At 54.5% G+C, this 21,034-nt stretch overlaps 1 protein-coding gene across 1 annotated transcript in view; it reads right to left on the bottom strand.

The window, feature by feature from the left end:
* The window catches only part of HDAC4 (histone deacetylase 4), a 340,220-nt gene that overhangs the window by 11,453 nt on the left and 307,733 nt on the right, over nucleotides 1-21,034 (bottom strand). The window contains exons 20-24 of the mRNA XM_008574155.1: nucleotides 19,560-19,647; nucleotides 17,534-17,653; nucleotides 16,662-16,759; nucleotides 6,072-6,190; nucleotides 4,210-4,343 (exon numbers count right to left, since the gene is read on the bottom strand). Of these exons, the coding sequence (XP_008572377.1) occupies nucleotides 4,210-4,343; nucleotides 6,072-6,190; nucleotides 16,662-16,759; nucleotides 17,534-17,653; nucleotides 19,560-19,647 (559 nt within the window). The remainder of the gene's footprint in view (nucleotides 1-4,209; nucleotides 4,344-6,071; nucleotides 6,191-16,661; nucleotides 16,760-17,533; nucleotides 17,654-19,559; nucleotides 19,648-21,034) is intronic.

The raw sequence follows: 21,034 nt of genomic DNA, 5'->3' as shown, positions 1-21,034 counted from the left end.
CTAACACTGTCGATCCTGACAGCTGCAGGTAACTGAAAATTGAGACACGGGATAAATGGCTGCTGGGAGCAGCACCGACTGCAGGAGACACTGGGGAAGATGAACCGTCTGCTCACACGTCCCTACACGCTATCGCTCAGCTGACCCTCTGCGCAGCAGGCTCCCCGCGGCCGCTGCCGTCCACAGCTGGCTGCCCGGTGAGCGCCAAACCGGCTAACACACCGTATATCAGCCTGCATCAAAGGCCACGGGCAGAGCAGTGGGGCTCAGTCCAACTTTCGTGCATTAAGGAGATTTTTTTAGGAGACCTTGATAAAGCTGGTGCTTCCTGCTTTTTGATGTGTTTAAGTAAAAGAACATTTTCTTGCCAGAAGACCAAACACACATCAGGGAGCAAGACCGGGCCCTAACTGAAAGCTAAGCTCTCCATTGCTGTTTTAAAGTAGCTAGTTATAAGAATCATAAAGCTTCAGAATGGTTTGAACATACTACACAACCACAGTTGCCTTTTAACTAGAACAAAAGAGGGGGAAAGACTCTTTCCTGTGAAGAAAGGAGAGGTGAAACGCTCTGGACGCTGTAGAAAGCAGACTGGCATCGTACTCAAGTGTATCGCTACCGACTTGGCAGTAACACGGCACGATGCCCCTGGCGTCTTTGAACCACTCGTGATTTACATTAGAACCAGCACCAGCTGTGACGAGCAAGGCATCAAGAGCAAGCACGGCCAGCCCAGGCATCCCCCTGTGGACATTTGCTGCTCTAGGGTGGCTGGCGGCGTCAGCTCAGGTTGCAGGACTCGCATGGTTCCATAGGGCTCCTCACAGAGCTGCAGTCATCAGGAGATGTGGCCCTGGGTGCCTCGAGGTCTAGGCCTCTGGAACCTCTCAGTCCTGCCATCACCGGGCATGGCAGCTCTGGTGAAGCAAAGCTGCCCCGGGGCTGCCCCACTCTCTGACCCCCTCCTTTCAGCTGGTCCTCAGGATTTCCTGGGGCCTCCCTAGGTGTCCTGGGGACCCAACTGCCCCCGAGCCTTATGTGGTCGGGGCTGTGCTCCTGGCCACCCTGCCTCATGTCAGGCCCTATCACTGGGCTTCCCTGACTCTGTAGTAAGTCACCACACCTCCCCACAAGCCAGGGTGTGGCACCATCTATCACTAGCTGAGGCGTGTGAGGGGACACCTGGTGCACCCTCTGAAGCCCTGGGGTCCAGGTGGCGTCCAGCAGATAGCTTTGGGCTGGAAATGAGTCCCTTCCCCCACTTCCTTCCCAGCCTCGTCCTCATGGCTGCACTGGTCCAGCCCCCCAAGTACCTCCGAGAGCCTGGCTGTCCTCCACAGGGAGCCGTGTACCTCTGGTCTCTAGCTGACCCCTGGGGCATCCCAGTCCGTGGCATCCTCCTCTCCAGGAACACCTGCTTGACTATGACCCACTGACCCACTGGAGTGCAGTGATGTGGCCTCCATGCAGTGAGACATGCATGGCTGCCGGCCACCCCCATGCCCCGGCTCCCCAGCTCCACTTGTCCAGGTCAGGGCGGCTCGGGAGGTCTAGAGCTCAGTACTGCTGCTCTTCAGCCTCCTTCAGCACCTGAGCATGGTTAGTCGTGGCCACTGGGGCAACTGCTGGCTTTACCCACAGCCCTGAGATAAGGAATCCCAAGCAGAGAGAAGAGGGGCCTTGCAGGGTCCCTCTTGTAAAGCACTTTACAAATGCTATCTCTGCTGCTGACAGAACATCTAAAGGCAAAAGTCTGAACGCACCTGGCTGTGCAGGGTGGTTTGTGTCACACAGCAACGCTTCAGGTACGCATGGCCTTAGGACCTGTGTTTGAATAGAATCCTTCCCAGAAGATAATGCAGATTTGTCTAAGAGTGATTTGTCTTCTTAATTTGTGATTACAGATCTAATCTTCGCAGAAAAGCCAAGGAAAGCAGGCCTGCTGAGGGGGCAGGGAGGGGCCAGGGCCTGGAGGCTCAGCCCTCCCTCCATGGTCTCCCTCCTGACAGCGACAGCATCGACGGAGGGGGAGAGAGGAAGGTTCTGATGCCCACGTGGCAGGGGCCTAGGAAAGGTGAGGCTCTTTACTGTGTGCTCATGTGTATGGTGGGCCCGAGGAAAGACCCCGCCCAGGAATCTGTCTGCTTCCTTGGCTAAAGAGGCAGCTGATTAGCAGCACATTCAGCTCCCAGGGGACAGACAGCAGAGGTCATGGAGGTGGGAACTGGCTATGACCGTTGGGGCTCCTCTCGTAACTGGCTGCACTCTAGGAAAGGGGCACTTGCTGCTGTTCTGACGCTCACAGCAACAAGTCCAGCAGCAACACTGCCTGCACGGTGAGGCCCCACAGCCTACCACCCCCCATGAGTGGCACATGCCACATGAGCTCGCAGCTGTGGATGTCTAGACGGCCAATTTTCATTCACCCCCACTCTGCATGTTCTAGAATGATGCCTGTTGGCCAAACCCTATGAGTGATGGGCTTAACTGCAGTAGTCTGTTGTGTTCTGCGAGATTCTGACCCCCACTTTAACCCCAAGTGCATCTGCGGCTGCCCTGGGCTGCCGTCTATTGCCACATCCTTGTGCGAGCAGGTGCTGCAACCTGGGTCAGCTTCCTGAGCAAGGCGCTCTGTGGGAGCGGGGCTCATGCTGAGCACGTCCCGGGAGTGCTACTGCCCCCTGCCTGCCACCCTCTGCCCACCCCACGATGCCAGGCAAGAGTTGGTCTTCACTGAGTGCCAAACAACCCTCACAGTAGCTGCAGCAGTGCATGCACCTGCGAGTCCAGTGCCACACGGCGGCCAACAGGAGGGCCGGAGACCACAGCCCTGTGCTGAGCACCTGCCCACGAGGCAGGACATGACACCTGACCAAACGGCAACACAGTCACTGCTCCACTGGCTACCAAAACGTAGGGGTCCGGGGACAATATTTGCAATGATTAACACTTAAAAACGGGCAAGGCAGGATGGTGGAATGTACATTTTCCTCGCCCTGAGAACAAGCATTACCCTACCGCTACCGGCGGTGCCCACAGGGGGGCTGAACATCGAACGGGGGTGGGCATGCGGGTTTCCTGTAAGCCACTGGGCACCAGCAAGATGGGCACGGAGACAACAATGCACACCCTCTGAACAGCAGGCCCCCGACTCTAAGAACACCCTCGTGCCATCTGATGGGCTACGAGGGGCCCCGAGGGCAACATGAGGCAGAGGCTTGCACTGGCCCCACATCCCCAGTAGGGCAACCCTGTGCTGCCATCATGTGGTCAGGTGACCTGAACACTTGGCCCTTCAGGACCTGAGCTGACACCGCAGCAAGCAAAAGGAAAGGCCCGGAGCCAGGAGATGGGTGGGCGCACCCACACCCAAAAGGCCCCTGGCTGGGTTTAAAGTTTCAGGAAGAGCACACTTTGGAAAGTCAAAATGAAAGGTGCACTCGGCTCTGCGTCATATTCCTCAGATGCTCCCTGGGTGGGACATGACGATGGCACCAGCAGCACCTTCCCCTCCCACCATCCTGTGGCCCGCAGCCATGGCAGTGCTCGCTGGGCACAGGCCAAGCATACCGGAGCCTGGATGGGCAGGAACACACCGCTGACGTGTCCCACTGGAGTGGAACGCTCCACATGGACTCTCTCCCCTTGAGCCCTAGCAACTTTCTTCCCTCTCTCTGTACAGGCCCTTGCAGGCCTGGCTGTGCAAGCCGTGGTGTCTCCCTGACCTTGTCCTACAGTGTTGATGGGGAGAAGCACAAGCCCTGACCCTGGGTCTCACTGCAGGCTCAGAACAGCAGACGGGATTGCTGGGCAGAGCAGCCCAGGCTCCGGCCTCTGAGCCACTCCCAAAACCCACTTCAGAACTTCCTAGAGAAACCGACTGTCCACAGAGGAAATTAAGAGTCAGAAAAATGAAACCTCTCAGTCATGACATCCTGACTGTAACCAATACCTGAAGGAAAAATGAAGCCAAATGAGTGGATCCAAACCACTTTTCTAGAGCAAAGGTTCCTGCCGATCCTTCCCCCACCGCCTTCTGGCTGTAATCAAAGAGTTTTGCCAACTTCACAGCAGTCCTGCTAAGTGGGGGTGGATGGGGACGCTCGATCCCCAGCCGGAAGCAGAGTCTACACAGCTCAGAGACCCGACTCGCTTTCACAGCCGGGCTTGCAGATCGTCAGTACGGAGCACTCCACGGGGTCTCAGTACCTCGTTTCCCAGCAAAGCAGAAACACAGGCTTCAGAGGCGTCGCAGATGGCGGTCAGGTCGTGGCCTCCCTCGAGGGCCAGCACAATCCGGCCGCCGGCCAGGCCCATCAGCTGCTTCGTCAGGTACCCGAAACCTGCAACGACAAGCGGGGAGTGCAGTCGAGGGAGGGCGCGGGCGGGCTGGGGATCAAAGCCTCCCAGAGCACAGGACATCGCCACGCAAAAGGCCCTGGGGGCAGGGATGCCGAAGCACATAATAGAGGCCAGGTTTGATTTAGGAAGTTCGTTGAAGAATTTTGGTTTCGGATTCCCTTTTTGATCTATCCGAGAATACGAATTATGGCTTCAGTGCTTTGATTTTATGATGCAGCAAACCATCTTGTTTGGGAACGAGGGCAGCTGAGTGAGCCCCTGCCACCTGCCCTTTAGCTCCCCAGAGGGGTCCACTCCCAAGGCCCACAGGGTTCTGGTTATGTGACGTGCCCTGCAGATGCATTTGCATGCACACATGTCACATTGCAGGTGCCCCCAGGGCTTCACACACACTGGACATCTGGCTTTGATCCCTCCATTGCACCCACATCAGCCACCCCCTGGCAGAGACTGCTGACGGGAAAAGATAATTGCTACCCTCAGCTGGGACAGTCTGACATTTATCAGGGAGCTGGGGAAAACTAGGTGACACTGATTGGTGGCCCCGATAATGGGCTGGCTGTCAGCAGACCGGGCCCATGCCAGGCTGCACTGTCTGACACCTGCAGGTGCAGGTGAGGCTGTGACTTCCCAAAGCCTCAGGTTTTCTGTCTATGGAAACACAGACAGCAGCTTCAGGGCTATACGAGGACCACATGAGAAGCTCAGCATACGGCGGCAGAGGCATTCTGGCTGGGCGCTGGGAGGCACCAGGCACGATGGGTGCTCTCTGCCTTCTGCTGGCCACTTCCTTGGCCACTAGGCCCCAGGCTTAGGAACAGGTGGCTCTAAGAGGCCCTGTGCTGGCTGCCTTAGGTGTCCCCCTTCTCCTCTGGAGAACCCATGCCCTTCCTGTGTGGGGCCAGAGAGAGTGGCTCTCCTCCTTGGTGACCTGTGCTGACGGAGGACAGGGAGGGCAGCCTGCTGGATGCCAGGGCCTCGAGGAAGTCAGTAAGGCCAAGTCTATAGGCCCCAGGAGGCCTGGGCCACAGAAGAATCCCCTGGCCCTGCAACAGCTCCAACCCCAAGGTACTGGGTAGCCATGGCTGGGAGGAGGAGGCAGGGAGGCCGCTGTGTGACCCGAGGTGCTGATGCCAGGAGGGCTTTCATTTCTTGCTTTGCTGCGGACACAGCCACTGCTGGGGGCAGAGCTGTTTGGTCGTTCTTCCTCCTGTACTAAAAAACATGGCCCTCATCTAAGGCAAATCCTCCAAAGCACGTGCATGACATTGGGCCCCTTCTCCAGCTCTGAAGCTGCCTTCGCTGACAAATGTTTCTCTTTTCACAGGTATTTAGGGCCTGCTCCTGCCCATCGACATAGGGCAACATCAGAGAACAAAAAGCCCACCAGGGATGAGGACCTGCTGCTGTCACCTAGAGGTGGCCTGCAGCTCCTCAGGTGCCCGCATCTGGCTGACAGCACCAAGTCCCTTACGCCCTTCTCATGGGCTGCTGCCCTGCCAGGACACTCAGAGCCTGAGACATCCTGCTCTGCAGCTTCCTGCTACTCGCTCTGGGCTCTTGGGGACCTAAACGGACTGTCACGTTCTTGGTAGTAAGTGAAGAGGCGACTTTCCTTTACACACAACACAACTTATCATAAAAACAAGCAGAATCACGGGCGTGCTGAGGGTGACCTCAGCTCCTCGGTCACCTGCAGACCCACTTACACTTGGCAGACAGGTTGTAGCCCCCAAGAGGTGTGGGGTGGCCCTCTACAGCGTCGAAGCCTGATGACACCAGCACCACATCTGGAGCAAACTCGTTTGCAATCGGCATGACCACCGTTCTGCAAAGGGCAGGAGAAGTTGTCACTAGGTCAGCTGAGGACACAACCGAAAGAACTGGATAGTCACCAGAACACACATGGTCTCTGATGCCGACAATGCCTGTACTTGTATCCCCTTACAGTTAGTGGGCTGAGGGTGGAGTCTTACAGCTCTCTGCTAATCAAAAGGAAATCAATGCAAACATGATCTTGCATGTTTCATAGATACCTTCAAAGTCCAAATCAACAGCCCAACACACGTACTTAGCCAAAGCTATAGCACAGGTATTTTTTGGGATGCATATTTTGGAGGTGATCTGTAACTCCATGGCACCAGCTGCCTGTCTTAAGTTCTGCTTGGACCCACCCTGACCTCCCTGTCCCCACCCCACCCCACCCCCATCCTCCCCAGCCAAGCCCAGGCTCTCCCTTCCCATCCACCCCGCAGCAGGTGCTGTGCTCACCCCCTCGGGTGGCCCTGCTGCTACAGTGTTGTGTTTTTTAAATTGAAGCATCAGTGATTACACGTATTTGTGGGGTACAAAGTTGACTAGCAATAGTTGTGTACAACGTGTGATGGTCAGACCAGGACAGTCAGCTGATTCATCGTGACGATACATAATCACTCTTTGCGTCTGTTAACACATCATCGTTAATCTCTTCCCTCTCCCCTCCCCACTTCCAGTAAACACGGTTGTGTTCCCTCTTTCTAAAAGTTCAATGTATTATTGTGATTGTTGTTTCTTTTTCTTTATTGTTTGTTTGTTAATTCACATCCCACTTATGAGTGAGGACATGCAGTATTTCTCCTTCTGTGCCTGGGTTGTTTTATGTGACATAATTTTCTCCAGGTCCATCCATGTTGCTGTGAATGACAGAATTTCACTCTTTTTTATGGCTGAGCAGTATTCCATGGTGCATATATACCACATTTTCCTCATCCAGTCATCCACTGATGGACACTTAGGTTGGTTCCATATCCTGGCTGTTGTAGATAGAGCTGTGATGAACATGGAGTGCAGGCGTCCCTTCGACACGTTGATTTCCATTCCTTTGGGTGTACACCCAGCAGTGGAATTTCTGCATCATGTGCCAGCTCTGTCTGTAGTTGTCTGAGGAGCCTCCATACTGTTGTCCATAGCGGCTGCACCAACTTACAGTCCCGGCGGCAGTGTACGAGGGTCCCCTTTCTCTGCATCCTCGCCAGCGCTGTTATTGTCTGTCTTTTTGACAATGGCCAGTCTAACGGGGGTGAGAGGATATTGTGCTTTTCTAAGGCTTTCATTCAATACGGGAGAAAAGGGACAGTCCTCCCCATCCCTCGCCCCATGGGAGCCCCAGTGTGCTCCCCTCACCCAGAAGGTGGCAACACCGGTGACCAACGATGGTACGGACGGTGCAAGGGGGAACTAAAAAGAAATTAGACGTTTGGGATCTTTAAGGGAACACTGATGACAAATTTAAAAGAATTGACTGGAAAATATAAACACTGCCGAGAAGTTCAGTGGTTAACATACATCAGGGAAACAAGGAAAATTTTCTACTTGAAAACTGGAAAAAACACTTAACACAAAACAACCTATCGGCGTAGAGTGAACGATCAGGTCAGCAAGTGCTATAAATATATGCCGGTGTTATAAACTGAATCAGGAAGTTAAGCAGTTTCATGTGCTGTTTGAGCTGCTTTATTTGACTTTTAATTAATAATCACCGCTGACCTTCAGAGTCTTTCACTCCCTCTGTGGGTGAGGTGGGCAGGATCATGGCCCCCTTTCCTTGGGGACAGCAGTGGTCCCAAGAGGAAGGTGGTCTGGCGGCTCCAGTTTTGGTGCGGGCTGGAGGAGGCGGGACGTGCAGCTGTGCCTTTCGTTTTTGCTGTGACCCCTGGGTCACCTGACTCCCCACACGTCTCAGCCTCTGCTGGGGAAGTCCACGTTTTATGGTGCCACCACTGCTACTCCTTGGGGCCATTCATGGCTGCAGCAGGCACCAGACACCTTCCCTGTGTCCCTCACCTCCACCACCACACGTGGGCCTGGTGCACCAAGACCCCTTCCCTCCACTTGGGTCTTCAGAGGCCCTCATGCAGGGCACCCGAATACCCCCGTCTTGGCGGGGGTCCCTTTCCACCACAGAACTCCCAGAAACACTGAGGGGCAGCAGGGCTGGCCCTGAAAGCCTCTAGTTTCTCCTTCAGATTTTGCAACAAAGTGAAATTCCCTACTGAAGACAGCACAAGTATCAAATATGGCCAAAAGAAACAAAACGCTCCAAGTTAAATGTGACCCCATTTGGGGACTCTTCTAGATCGCAATCCTATTGAAAAGTTTTCCTGATTTCAGGCGGAGGAAGGATTAAAAACCCAGAGCACGACCTACAAGGTGGAGGCCTGCTGCCAGTTCTCTGTGGCTCAGTGGTGACGAGTGCCACTGGGGACACCACGGCAGAAGGAAGGCCCCATCCCGACTCCAGGAACATGCACTGCGGCTTCTGAAACCCCCCCCCAGAGTGAGCTCAGGTGAGGAAGAGGGCACAAGGCCCCTCATATGAAGAGATCATGTGGCTTCAGTCTGCTCTAGGTGGCACGAGAAAGTCTGCCAAGAAGTGCACACCAAGGCCACACCGAGGCACTGTGCCAGCTGAGAAGCTCGCTCTGAGACACAAGACGGGAAGTTACACAGGACCCTGCGTGCTTCTCAGCGTTCTGCTGCCTTTGATTTTCTTTCTTCTGAGAATATACCTGGCTTACACAATTTCTTCTGGAATTGCCCCTGCAACAGGCTGAAGGAGGTACCTCTGAAGGACACAGGAGGTGTACCTTGAGGGTCATCGCTAGGCTCCTAAAGAGCCCAAAAGGTGACTCGAGGCCAGGGGCCAGCAAACGTCTCCTGCCAAGAGCCCAACGGTGGATGTCTTAGCTTGCGGACCACATGGTCTCTGTCAGGACCACCCAAAGCTGTCCTTGTAGTGCAAAAGCAGCCAAAGACAATGAGTGAGCGTGAGCGTGGCTGGGTCCTGATAACATTTTGCTTAAAAATAATGGGTGGTGGGTTCAGGCAGGTTGCCACGTCCTGCGCAACACTGACCCCAGATTTTGATGGGTCTCTGTGTCCACGGGGACTCTGCAGCAACAGCATGAGGGGCCTTGTGAACATGAACTTCAAAACGTTCCAACACAGCACTTGCTTTAGGGCACGTGCTGGCGAGGGTGCCGGCAACCCCGCCACGGTGGCTGGCCACTCAGAAACTCTTAGTCTGCTCAGTGGCATGATGGAGAGATGCCCAGGGCTGAGGAGGAGTCCTCCGGCTTCTGCGTGACACACAGCCGTGCTCTGTACTCAGGACGGAGGCCTGGGAGCACCCTCCTCTCTGACCAGGGTCCCAAGGCTGGCCTCGGTGGCTCCAGCCCGACAGTGGCGGGGCCGAGGGAGGCGGCCCTCTTGGCCCTCCACTGTCCACATCGTTGCAGGGAGACTGGCTACTAGTTATTCTAATGCAGCTCTTGTCATAGAACCTTTTTCTTTGGGCAGAATGACACAGTTTCAGCCATGCTTCTCAGAGGGGTTTTAAAGCCAGAATGTTTTCTCAACGAAAACCACAGAGGTTTGTGCAGATGCCGCACCACTCACGGAGCACTTGGGCAGCTGCTGTAACGCAAGCGTGCATGGTGGGCTTTAGTTCTCTGCTCTAGAGTACGGTTGAGCTGCTTAATTTCTAATTGCCCTCCAAGAAAGTCCTGTTAAAATCGTTAAATGAAGTTTGTACCAAGAGAGCCCCTGGCGTCTGTGCATGGTGTGTGGCGTTTCCCAAAAGCCAACCAGAACAAAAAGTAAGACAAGGCCGAGGGACTGCAGGCGCAAGCGTGAGCGTGGGCCTGGGAGCTGTGTGTGCACGCCGGCTTTTACTGTTCCGGGCCTGGAACCCGCGAGGTTGTAATGCCAGACACTTGACAGAGCTAAGACAACGCAAAACAGCGCTGAACAGAAGCCTGTGCTCGGGTGGTCTCCAGCGCCCATCTGTGGTACAACTAAGAAATGTCACTGCTCTTCGATGGCACACATGGCTTCCTGGTCTGTAAGAAGTGGGGACTCCCAAGGATCATCTCAACCCACCTCCCAGATCCCCAGGTCACCCAGGATGTTTCGTCCCATCGGCAAGCCCTCAGCCAGGAGGGCAGATGAAAGAACGTCCCTATTCAACAGGTGCTGCAGAGAAAACAGAAACTGGACTCACATTTTAGTCCAGAATTACACTTTCAATAATCGACTTAATTTCTGAAAACAGAAGATGGAAATACCTGCTGTAGGCCTTCTCTCAAACCATCACTTAACAGTGAGTATTTCTATGGGGTCACCTTTGACCTTTTCGGGGCAACCTGAAGGCAGAGAGGGATGGCCTTGGAGAGTCCCAATGCAGCAGACCAATCGACCGTCTGCTTAGAGGCAGGAGAAATGGGTAAAAATGGGTACGCCTCTGAGAGAAGGCAGGTAAGTGTGCAGAAGGTACGTGCTGTTGTGCCCGGAGAGCTCCTAAGCCCGTTGTCTCTGCACTGGAGGGGGGCTCTGCTCTGGTGGCACTGTGCAGGGCTGAGGCTGGAGGTGACAGGCTCCGCTGCCTGGTCCTATGTGAAGCCTCCATGACGCTGTCCATGTCCTCACCAGGCTACTCCCGGTGCCTCAGTTCCCAACATAGCACTGTACCCTTCCCTTGGCCATCAGCCATGTAGCAATGAACAAGAGAGAAAGTTCCTGCCCTCTTAGAGACTGGAACAAAAGCATAAGCTGACACTGTCAGGTAACATGTGTCTAAGGAAAATGGTCAGCAGATGTGAAAAGTGCAGCCTGGGTGACGCACACCCACATCCACACCATTGGCTTTCCTTGCTGGGCCGGGGCTGCTAGACAGGTGTGAGCTGGAAGAACAGACTGCGTCTGTGGGCCCCACCTGCTGGAGTGTCAGGTGACATCATGGGGCATTTACACCTGTAAGCCACCACATGACATCAGATTATGAGGTGTACAAACTTGTCATTTCCGAAACCCGCACCTGAAACTAAATGCAATAACTGGCCCAACAGTTGGGTTCCACCAACTGAAAAGAAACACCCTTCTACACATACCCCCACACTAGGGCCCTCAACAAAATAAATCCATCAAGCCCACAGTCAGCGCAAGCCTCGGAGCAGACTGAGCTGATGTGGCGAATGGCCTCAGTGCTGTGGCTGCCCGTGGCCAGCGAGCACCGGGGCCCCATCAGAACCAGGCTCAGGGCTGGCTTCCTTTCTGCCCCTCATTGTCCCAGGGGCACTGTCCACACCAGCTGGCCCATGACATCTCCTTGAACAAGGGTCCTACCAGCCACCATGCAAGTGCCACTGGCTGTGGGCCTATGGTGGGGGTCCTTGCACCACTGGCCTTTCCATGGTGTTTTCTGTAAGGCTTGTGACAAATGTCTGCTGCTGAGTGTCCCCGAGGAGCGAACATGCCCGACCTGCTGCTTGACGGACAGACCTGCCTTCATAGAGCTGTCTGACAACACCATTTTGACAGGCGTGGCGTGTTGGCAACTGGAAAATTCCTTTTGTTCTGTGCCATGTTTAAGTTCTGGCTTTGAGGGTGAGGAGGTAGCTGGGGTCTGAAGTCATCACACACTTGCACGCTGGGCCTGGACCCTGAGCACCTCAGCCACAGGCTTCCCTATGCTCCCGGGCCATGGGTGTCCTGCCAAGCACCCTTAGAGGGAGCCACTGAAACCACCACTTCCTGGAGTGACCGCCCATCCTAAGCACACGACCCCTTCTGAGAGTCAGAAACGGAGCAGAGACAAAAATGATGTGGACCCAGCTGCTCTGGGACAGGGATGCCTGCCCGAGCCCTCCCGGCCCACAGCTGCAACTCTGCGGCCTGCCACCCGGGGCACCGTGGCTGGGCAGAGCGGGTGCTGAGGCAGTCCGCAACCCTCCACCTTGAAGAAAGGGCCAGGCCCAACCCCAGGCTCAGAGCCCCTCCCCCAGCGTGCCCCAGCCTCTCTGCTCGCTGCGTTCTCAGCCATCTGTCCCCAGTGAAGTGTGACCTCTCCCTCTCCCCTGCTACTTCCAGTCCCTCAGCAGCTCCTGCCTGTCCCATCCTCTCAGGCTCACACCATCTGCTACCCCCACCTGCTGCTCTGGTCACACTGTGACCCAAAGGGTGTGGGACCTGCCTCTGCCGGCCTCTCCTCATCCTCTCCTGCACTCACTCCAAGGGCTCGGGGACCACACAGAAAACCCACCAATGTCCCACCCTCCATGCTGACAGCCACCACCCTCGTCCTCAGGCCCTGGCACACGTTGGACCCCCCCTTCAGGGTACTCCCCTGTCCCTCCCCAGGACTGCCAGCTCTAGGCAACCCCTTCCACTCCACACCCAGGAATAAAATGCCTGATGACACGGGGGCAGCATGTCCTGTGAGGATGCCCTACAAGCCCAACAGGGACTGAGGAGCAGATTTCTGCTGGGCCTGGGCCGGGCATGAAGTCTCCTCTGTATCTCGACCACAGTAGTGACTGCAGCAGGCTCTGCAAGCCCTGGTCCTGCCTCGTCCTCCCGTCCCCGCCCACCTCCCCTGGACGGGGGTCCCTGCCAGCTGACCCCAGACTCTTAGGGAGCACAGCCCCTGCTGCCCACCTCCTCACAGCCCACGTGCTCCAGCCTCACCTACTGAACTTGTCCTTCCTGGATCACCAGGGGCCTCACAACTGCCACCTCCGATGGACACTTCACTTTTTTCTGAAAATTGACTGAAGCCTGAGTGTCCCTGTGCCCCCAGCTGAGCGATTTTCTGCCCCAACCCAAAACCTGCTCCTCCAGGCTCTCCACCTGGCACCCCTTGCCCTCCTCCAAGACAGCCATTTGGGCCCTCTCCATGCCTACCCAAGTGCCAGTTGGCCCCCAGCCCCTGTCCTGGCCAGGCTCCCCCGACCACCAGCCAGAGCCCTAACAGATCCTGTACTCAGGATCAAGGTCAAGCTCCCAGGCAGCCCCACACGGACAGGCAGGTTTGCACCTTTGGGCTTTGGTCCTATGGAAATGCCCTTTCCCCCACACCCAGGCCAGGATCCTTCCTTCAAGACTCAGCCCGGGCTCGGCCCCCCAAGTGGGCAGGCCCTCACCTCCCACCCTGAGTGCCCGCTCTACCAAACTCAGCTCCGCGCATCAACTGCTGCCTGGTCCCTGCCACCCTCGGGGTGGGACTGTGCTTGTTCATAATTTCCAAGGGCCGGGCCCAGCAGGTACGGAGGAGGCTGGCTAAACGTAGCAGTCCTCAACTAAGTCTTAGCTTCTATCGTTTGCTTCTAAAGTCACCATAGAACGTCCTCAGGTTTCTATATAGGGGAATATTTGATGACCTTAAAGAGACACAATTGCCTTCAGACCAGAAGGTGCAACGGGCTGGGGCAAGTATCCAGACAGCAGCAAGGCTGGTCCCGCAGGTGCAGTGTGCACGGAACAGGCATTGTTCCACTGCCGTGCACAGGGCAGACGGCAGGACAGTAAGTCTGTGCGTAGTTCACCACAATCGTAGAAAGCAACTGTCTAAAAAAGCAGAAGCAAGAACACGTCTTATGGAGGTAATGAAAATTCAAAGAGCCTCAGCCTGGCGCCCGCTCCAGAGGCTGGGCACGTGCAGAGCCACTGCCCAGGTGCTCGACTGAGGGCCGGCGTCAATTCATTAAGAGATTAATGTCACCATGTTAGAATACCCAGTTTCACGATATCTTTGATAAGCTTCATCATGCCACATTTAAATCCAAGTCATGAATAAAAGTAACGTTAGTTTCGTTTTCGTCACTGCTGACGGGCTGACCCGCAACGTTGCTGGCGAGCAGGTACAGGAGGGGTTAAGGGAAGCGCGTCCTGTCTGTGCAGACGTCGCTCAGCCAACTTCAAAGCCGAGTCTGGCGCTGCGGCTGGTTTGAATTAAGGTCGCCTTTTCTCGTGCGAGTCTCTGAGCCTGAGGAGAAAGTGCCGGCTGCTTCTGGATTTCATTAGGGGCAATTTTCTTATCTTTTCTTCATCTCAGCCTTGATCCCCTGAAAATGCAACGTGGCAGGCAACGGGTCTGAGTGACAAGGCGCTGCCTTTAAGGCACACATTGTCCCAGGGGCCCCCAGAAGGAAGAGAGGCACAGAAGAAAGGGGGAAACGAATCTCTGACCTTCAGCCCCCATCCGTGCCCAGGGAACCATGAATTGTAAACTTCAAAGTACTATTTTACATTAAAATCAATAAAAAAACCCTGAAACAATTTTCCTTTTCAAAGAGCACGTGATAAGGTCTTATCATGTGTACACTTGGCAGAAGATTAAAACGGATGTCAAGAGCAGTTCAGAAAGGTTCATCTGAAAGGCTGGTCCCACAGGGGTCCTGCGGGCAGACCCCTACCCCTACCCTGCAGCAGGACACAGGTGGGGAGATTTTCACCCCAGGATCAGAGAATCGAAGTTACAGTCGAGAAATGTCCACGAGGCATGGGCCAGTCCAGTCAAAAACTGACCTGAAAGAAGAGAGAACCGCCTACTTTTACCTGTCAAACCGAGAACGTTCCGCCTTCTCTCTGCACCAGAATTCAGCCACACCGGGCCCCTGACCCCTGGGAAGCACCAACATTCCCTCAGGCAGGAAGCCGGCCAGGCAGCATCTACACCTCTCACGGGGTCCGGGCACTTTATTTTCACAGAAGCCTCAAAAAGGGTCAGTTCTCAGTGGGGAAATGACCTTGTGCCACCACCGGGGAGCATGTCCCATAGACAGACTGCGACAACCCCGTCTCACAGATTCAAATCCCACATTACAAATTTTCAGATGTTGTGTTTGGGGAAGTCCTGCTCCCTTAAATGAGGCAGGGCAATTGTCAAAATTACATTATATCTGACCAAGAGTAGGAAGAAATATCAAGATCAAACCAAGGAGATCAGACGAAAAAGCGATTCGGGGGAAATCAGTGTGGGTCTTCTATGGACGTAATTAATTCCTATTTGCATAGACCAGTTTCATCGTCTGAGGAGCTGACCTTCTGCCTCGATTTAACCAAATGGGATCTGTTATTTCTACAAACCACTGAGAGGCTGGGGAAGGGGACCTACAACTACTGGGCAAGCCTTTACACCACCAGGCCCCGACAACTTTTCTGGGCGGGGGGCCAGGACTCCATCTCAAGATGAGAGCAGATGCTGAGAGGGGCACCTGACTTATCCAGGGTCCCCACAGAGCATGTGGCAGAGTCTGTGTCAAAACTTTCACAGATGTGTCCATGTGCAGAGTTTCACCCGCCAGAGACATGCATACACAGGCAGAGACGTGTGCACAGAGACATGCACACATAGTCACATGTGCATGCAGAGACACACACAGGCACATGTGTACGCACACGTGCACATGCAGAGATGTGAGTGTACATCCCCACAGACGTGCCCACAGGCAGGTACACACACCCTTGCACAAACACATCCACAGCTACAGACACATGAATACACACTCTCCACACAGCCATGTACACAGACACATGTGCACACACGTCCACAGAGATACAGCCACATGCACTGCACAGACACGTGCCTACATGCATGTGCTTTATATGTACAGCAATCAGGACAACAAGATGGTGGAATTAGAGAAAGAAGCAGAGAGAAAAATGCCCTGCAAACTTCATGGGGCTCTAATGCATACGGCACTGACAGTTTCCCAACAAAGACTGGTGGTCTGCTAGGCTCAGCCACGCTCACAAAGCCCTCCTCCTCACGAGGCCCAGGGACGCGCTCGGCCACCAGAGCCACCTCCCTCCACCATGGCAGGTGGAGACTGCCATTTTAAAACAACAGTACCGAAAATCATGAGAAAACTGCACCGCCAGGCCACCCGTTTCTGGCGGCAGGAATTACTTCAACCTGGCCTACATCAAAGTAGAAATTACTATTTGATGATAAAAGCAAACACCGTGTTTAAAAAGAATCACCCTGCAGCTGTATTCTGAAGGGCCCAGTGACGCAGAGGAAACGGCAGTGGGGCCAGAGCCCGATTTCCACGTAAACGAAGGGGACCCTGATTTATGTCTTGCATCATCTCACAAAGGGGTTGTGAATGAAAAGTGAGGAGATTAAGAAATCTTTCAGGTTTGAGCTCTTGTCTGTCTTCATGGGACACCTTCCGACACTGTGCCCCAAGTCCCTGCCTCTGTCCCCATTTACCATCAGGACCCAAGATGGATTCCTGACTTTTATTTAATGCACAAGAAGGGAACACTAGGAACAAAGGCGAGATGGGTCTCAAAGATCCCACTTCTGGCATTAAAGAGTGGATGGCACCCGCACAGCACCCAGCACTGCAGTCATCCACACATGGCACTTCAGGAGCACTGGTCTCTGAAAAGTGCTCCCTGATGGACTGGGGTGCCCACCCCAAGGTGATCTGAATGTGCCCTCAAAGGAAGGGCAGCAACGAAACCAGCAGACTCACCTGAAGGCCGCCAGGTACTCCGTGTCTCCCATGGGGGGGTCGAGGCCACCAGCAAAAGCCATATTGACGTTGAAGCCCACGCCCGGCCCTGTGCCCACCTGTGGCCAGGAAAGAAACATGTGTCACGGACCCTTGAGGTGAACGTCTGTGACAGGAACACATGATGCAGGTTCTGCGTCGTGGCCCCCACAGGCACAGCCAGTGTGTGGCCTGACAGTGTGCGTTGCTGCCACCCCCAGCCTGACACTCTGACATCGACATAGCGCCATCCTCACAGAATGCCAGGCTCTCGGTGGCCCGCAACTTGTGGGAACTGTGGGGAGCCACGAGGGGGCCACTAAGTGCCTCAGTAAATCTCTGTGCTGTGCTGTACACGAACAGAGGGCAGCCAGGCCTGGCTCGTTTTGGGCAGAAAATTCCTGTAAATGGTTCAGTCGTTCCCCACTTCCTTCCAAGGCGCTGGACCCACAGGCAGGTGAAGCCTTCCTCTGAGGTGCGATTCCCCACGGCTGGGGCCCCCTTGTGCAGAGGGAGGGCAGGAGCCTCAGGCCTGCCACGCAGCACCCACAGGTGAGAGGACAGACGGCGTGCCCTGCCCCAGGGGTCCCCTAAAAGATGCCGCGTGGGCCGCTGTTTGGACCGCACAAAGCGCCTGGGCCTTTCCCGGGCGAAAGAGGACATGCACACCTGCTAGTGCACAAGTACTTCAGTTTGCCTAGACTGGAACCAGAAGTGAGGTCCACTCTTTCATTTGTACTTCAGACAAAATCCGGGCCACGTGTGCACACCTGGCTGCCATGTGCCGGAAATTACCATCTGGGCGGCAGAGAGCGTGCCCGCCCGGCCTCCCTCCCACAGTGCCACCTGCTCACCTCATCAGGTGCCCCGCTGCCCGGGAAGAAGTTCCCGTCGTCGTAGCGGTGCAGGGACACATAGAGGACGCTGGGGTCACTGTAGAACGCCTGCTGGGTCCCATTTCCATGGTGCACATCCTTAAAGAGCAGCGAGAACAGGTCAGGGCAGAACCAGGCACCGAGGTACGGCCCTCCCGGCTCAGCCAACTCCGTCCAGGCCCTGTGACAACGGTGCCTGCTCAGAGTCACCTTGCACCTGTAGCCAAGCCTGCACCCAGCAGGTGTGGGCGACTATGTGGTGCAGGGTAGTCTGAGGGCTAGTGTCTGAGAATACAGTACTGTCCTCCTCGCCCCCAGTATCACGGTACATTCCTGATTTTTGCAAAAAGGACACGCTGGCACTTCAGCCAGGCCCAGCAGCCATGGTCTTCCAAACAGAGCCATTGATTAATTTTCTGCACCTGCCGTGTCTCTGTGACAGTGAGCCATGCCCTAGGCCTCCATTGGAAGGGAGGTCCCTGACTGTGGCCTGTACACTTATAGGCACATGTGAGGGGCTGACTCTATACCAGCCACGGATAGAGCAGGAAAAACCCCCACGAGGCTGGTCCGGACACCCATATTAAAACGACAAGCTGCTCTTCTTAATCACAATGCCCATCCCCATGTCATGAATACCAGAGGGCAATGAGAGGCAGCCTGGGGCTTCTGCCAGCCCTGCGGCCATCTTTTCCTGCCATGCTGGGAGGTGCCAGGATGGCGGGTGAAGGGCAGCCTCGCTGCACACAAGTCAATGGTCGTAACCATGGCAAATTGCTCCTTCGGGTCTTTTCTTACTTATGAGGTGGCCTGTGCTCGTTACAGAAAGTGTGGAAGCCACAGCCACACACAGGGAGCAGAAGCAGCGACCCCCCAGGGTTGATCACGTGGCTGTGAGGACACGCCGAAGCTTCTGTGAGGCTGGTGCATGGCTGTGAGGACGCCACACGCACTTCTGTGTACAGTTAATGCGGCAGTGATTGCAGCCCTTGGTGGACGCTGCATGACAGCGTCTGTACAGGGCACGGCCTGTGTGCTGGGCAGAGGCGCCCCTTCACTGTGTGCCGCCAGCGTCCTCGCTTCCCTCCAGTCCGTTTCCAACCCCTCCTCAGGAACAGCTGAGCGAGGGTGTGCTGGCCGCCAGGTGGGTGCCCATGTGGGAGACCGACTGCTTGGTGGCCTGCGCTGACGTGACCCCAGCCACGCCCCCCAGGGCCAGGTAAGAGCCAGCACCGGCCACCTGGGGGCCGGCGGGGTACCTGGGCTGCGTTTTGTTATTTCTTTTCCTGAGCTGAGAAGAACTCTTGCAATGCAAATCATAACCCCACCTGATGCATCTGAGATTTTTTCCTCAAAAAAATTAAATGAATCATAAATCATAAACACCAAAGGGACTATTATATATGTATATATACGGCTTAAAAAGAAAAATAAAATGAATACCTCGATACTCATTTCCAGTATAAGAATCAGAATACCTATCTTTGGAATTCAGATTCAGATATTATACAGCATTATTTTAAAAAGTTGGCCCCTTTTGGGGCAGAGTGGTTTTGAGAAGTGGGACCTCCTAGAGCAAGATGGAAAAGGAGGCTCAGCCACTTATCCTGGCACTAGTTGGGACCATGTAAAGGAGGAAGGAAGGGGTTTTCATCAGCAGTGCCCCAGAACCCAAGCACAGCCTCCAGATGGCGGAGGACACATCCCACGCTCCCAGGTCAGATGCACGAGGTCAAGGCCAGGCACATTCTCCTCCTGAACTCCAACCTTCCAGTAAGACTTTGCCACGGGTCACCCTAGCGGCTGCCTTCAACCACAGGTAAATTTCTAGACGCTTCAGAAGCCCGTGATTGGCATGGTTGGCTGACTGAAGCTGTAACACAGACTCATTTGGGGCTTTAATTTTCTGCATCCTTGAGATAGTTCCCAACAAAAGCATGCACCTCCTGTCTCCACACACACCGTCATCTGCTCGGGGGCACAGAGGTGAGCTGGCCCCACTTACCCAGTCCACTATGAGGATCTTGCTCACGTTCAACCTCTGCTGGAGAAGCCTGGCAGCAACAGCCACAGAGTTGAAGTAGCAAAAGCCCCTGCAGGAGAGAATGAGGACAGAGACACGCAGCGTACTTATCAGTTTTTACACAACTTGCAACAGAACCATCTAGAGTCTCAGAGAGTCTAAGGAGACTCTGGTGAATGCATGGCTCCTGATCAAGTAGTTAGGGAACCTTGATTAATGCTGTGTGACTGACCAACAGAGACACAGACACACACGCAGATACACACACACACAAACACACAGCACACAGACAAACTCATGCATAGACACATACCACAGACACACACACCACGGATGTATACCCCCCCACCCCCCGATATACACGCAGTCCCCTGCCTGGAGATCTCTAACACCCGTATACCAAACAAATCAATTTGACTTTGTCTGCGCCAGTACTTCCCTCTTATTTGTCCCCAGACATCGGAAGAGATGCTCTGGTCCACAAACACAGAAGTTACTTAACTTAGTTGCTTACTGCTTATCTTTCCATGTTCTGAGACATGTAATAATGATACATGTGATCGCTCAAGTGATGAACTGTAATTTTTGAGTCTTATTCAGAAGATCAAAGAAACAAGCCAAGGAAGTGAATAAAGTAACGATGACAATCTCTCTGATCTCGGTCTTCCTCTGTCTGAAACTCCACGGCAGACTCCAGGCCGGCATGCTGCAAGCCCGCACCGCGCACACCAGCGACCCTCCCGTGGCATGAGCTCTGCTGTTCCAGATTTAGAACTATAGCTGCAGTGCTCGTCGGAGACACAGGCAAGAACTCAACCAAAAACACCTGTGCGCATTTCACTTGGAGTTATTACTTAGAATATCCAACGACTTAGATTCAAATTAGAGAAGTAACTTCTGGGAAATGAAACAAACAGAAAACAGGATACCTAAGTAACAGGGTGAGTTCTGGGACGTGCAGTAACCAGCTTTTTTTTTCCCCCCCAGGAAAAGCCACAAAGATGCCAACCTGAAGTTCACTCCTCGGTGGTTACAACCTGCTCTTTCTGAACATGAGGGGGTGCCTTTCCAAACACACACCTCACTTCCTGTTGTGAAGAGACAGTGTTCCTGCTTGCCCATCTGATAAAGCCCAAGCCCCCTGGGGTGGCGCAGGAGGCCCTGGCCCAGCTCGGCCTGTGGCTCCCCTTGTCCTGGGCCATGCTGTGCGTCCTGGTTTCTCCCTGAAAGTGCCCTTGTGAGTGTCTGCACTTACCCTCGCTTGACCCACTTGACACCGCTATTTGTTCCCCGAGGCATAACCCAAACGCCATCTTCTCCTAACTCTATCCAGCAAAATCAGGTGCCCTGCTCTGTCCCCAGAGCACAGGGCATGCACTCTTTCTAGGGCTGACCAAGCTCATCAGAGAAGCCACCAGCATCCCACAAGATAGCTGGCTCTTTGATAAGATAACTAA

Source organism: Galeopterus variegatus, unplaced genomic scaffold (genome assembly GCF_000696425.1).
Source record: "Galeopterus variegatus unplaced genomic scaffold, G_variegatus-3.0.2 Scaffold1002, whole genome shotgun sequence".
NCBI lineage: Eukaryota > Metazoa > Chordata > Mammalia > Dermoptera > Cynocephalidae > Galeopterus > Galeopterus variegatus.
This window is presented reverse-complemented; position numbering and strand designations above follow the sequence as displayed.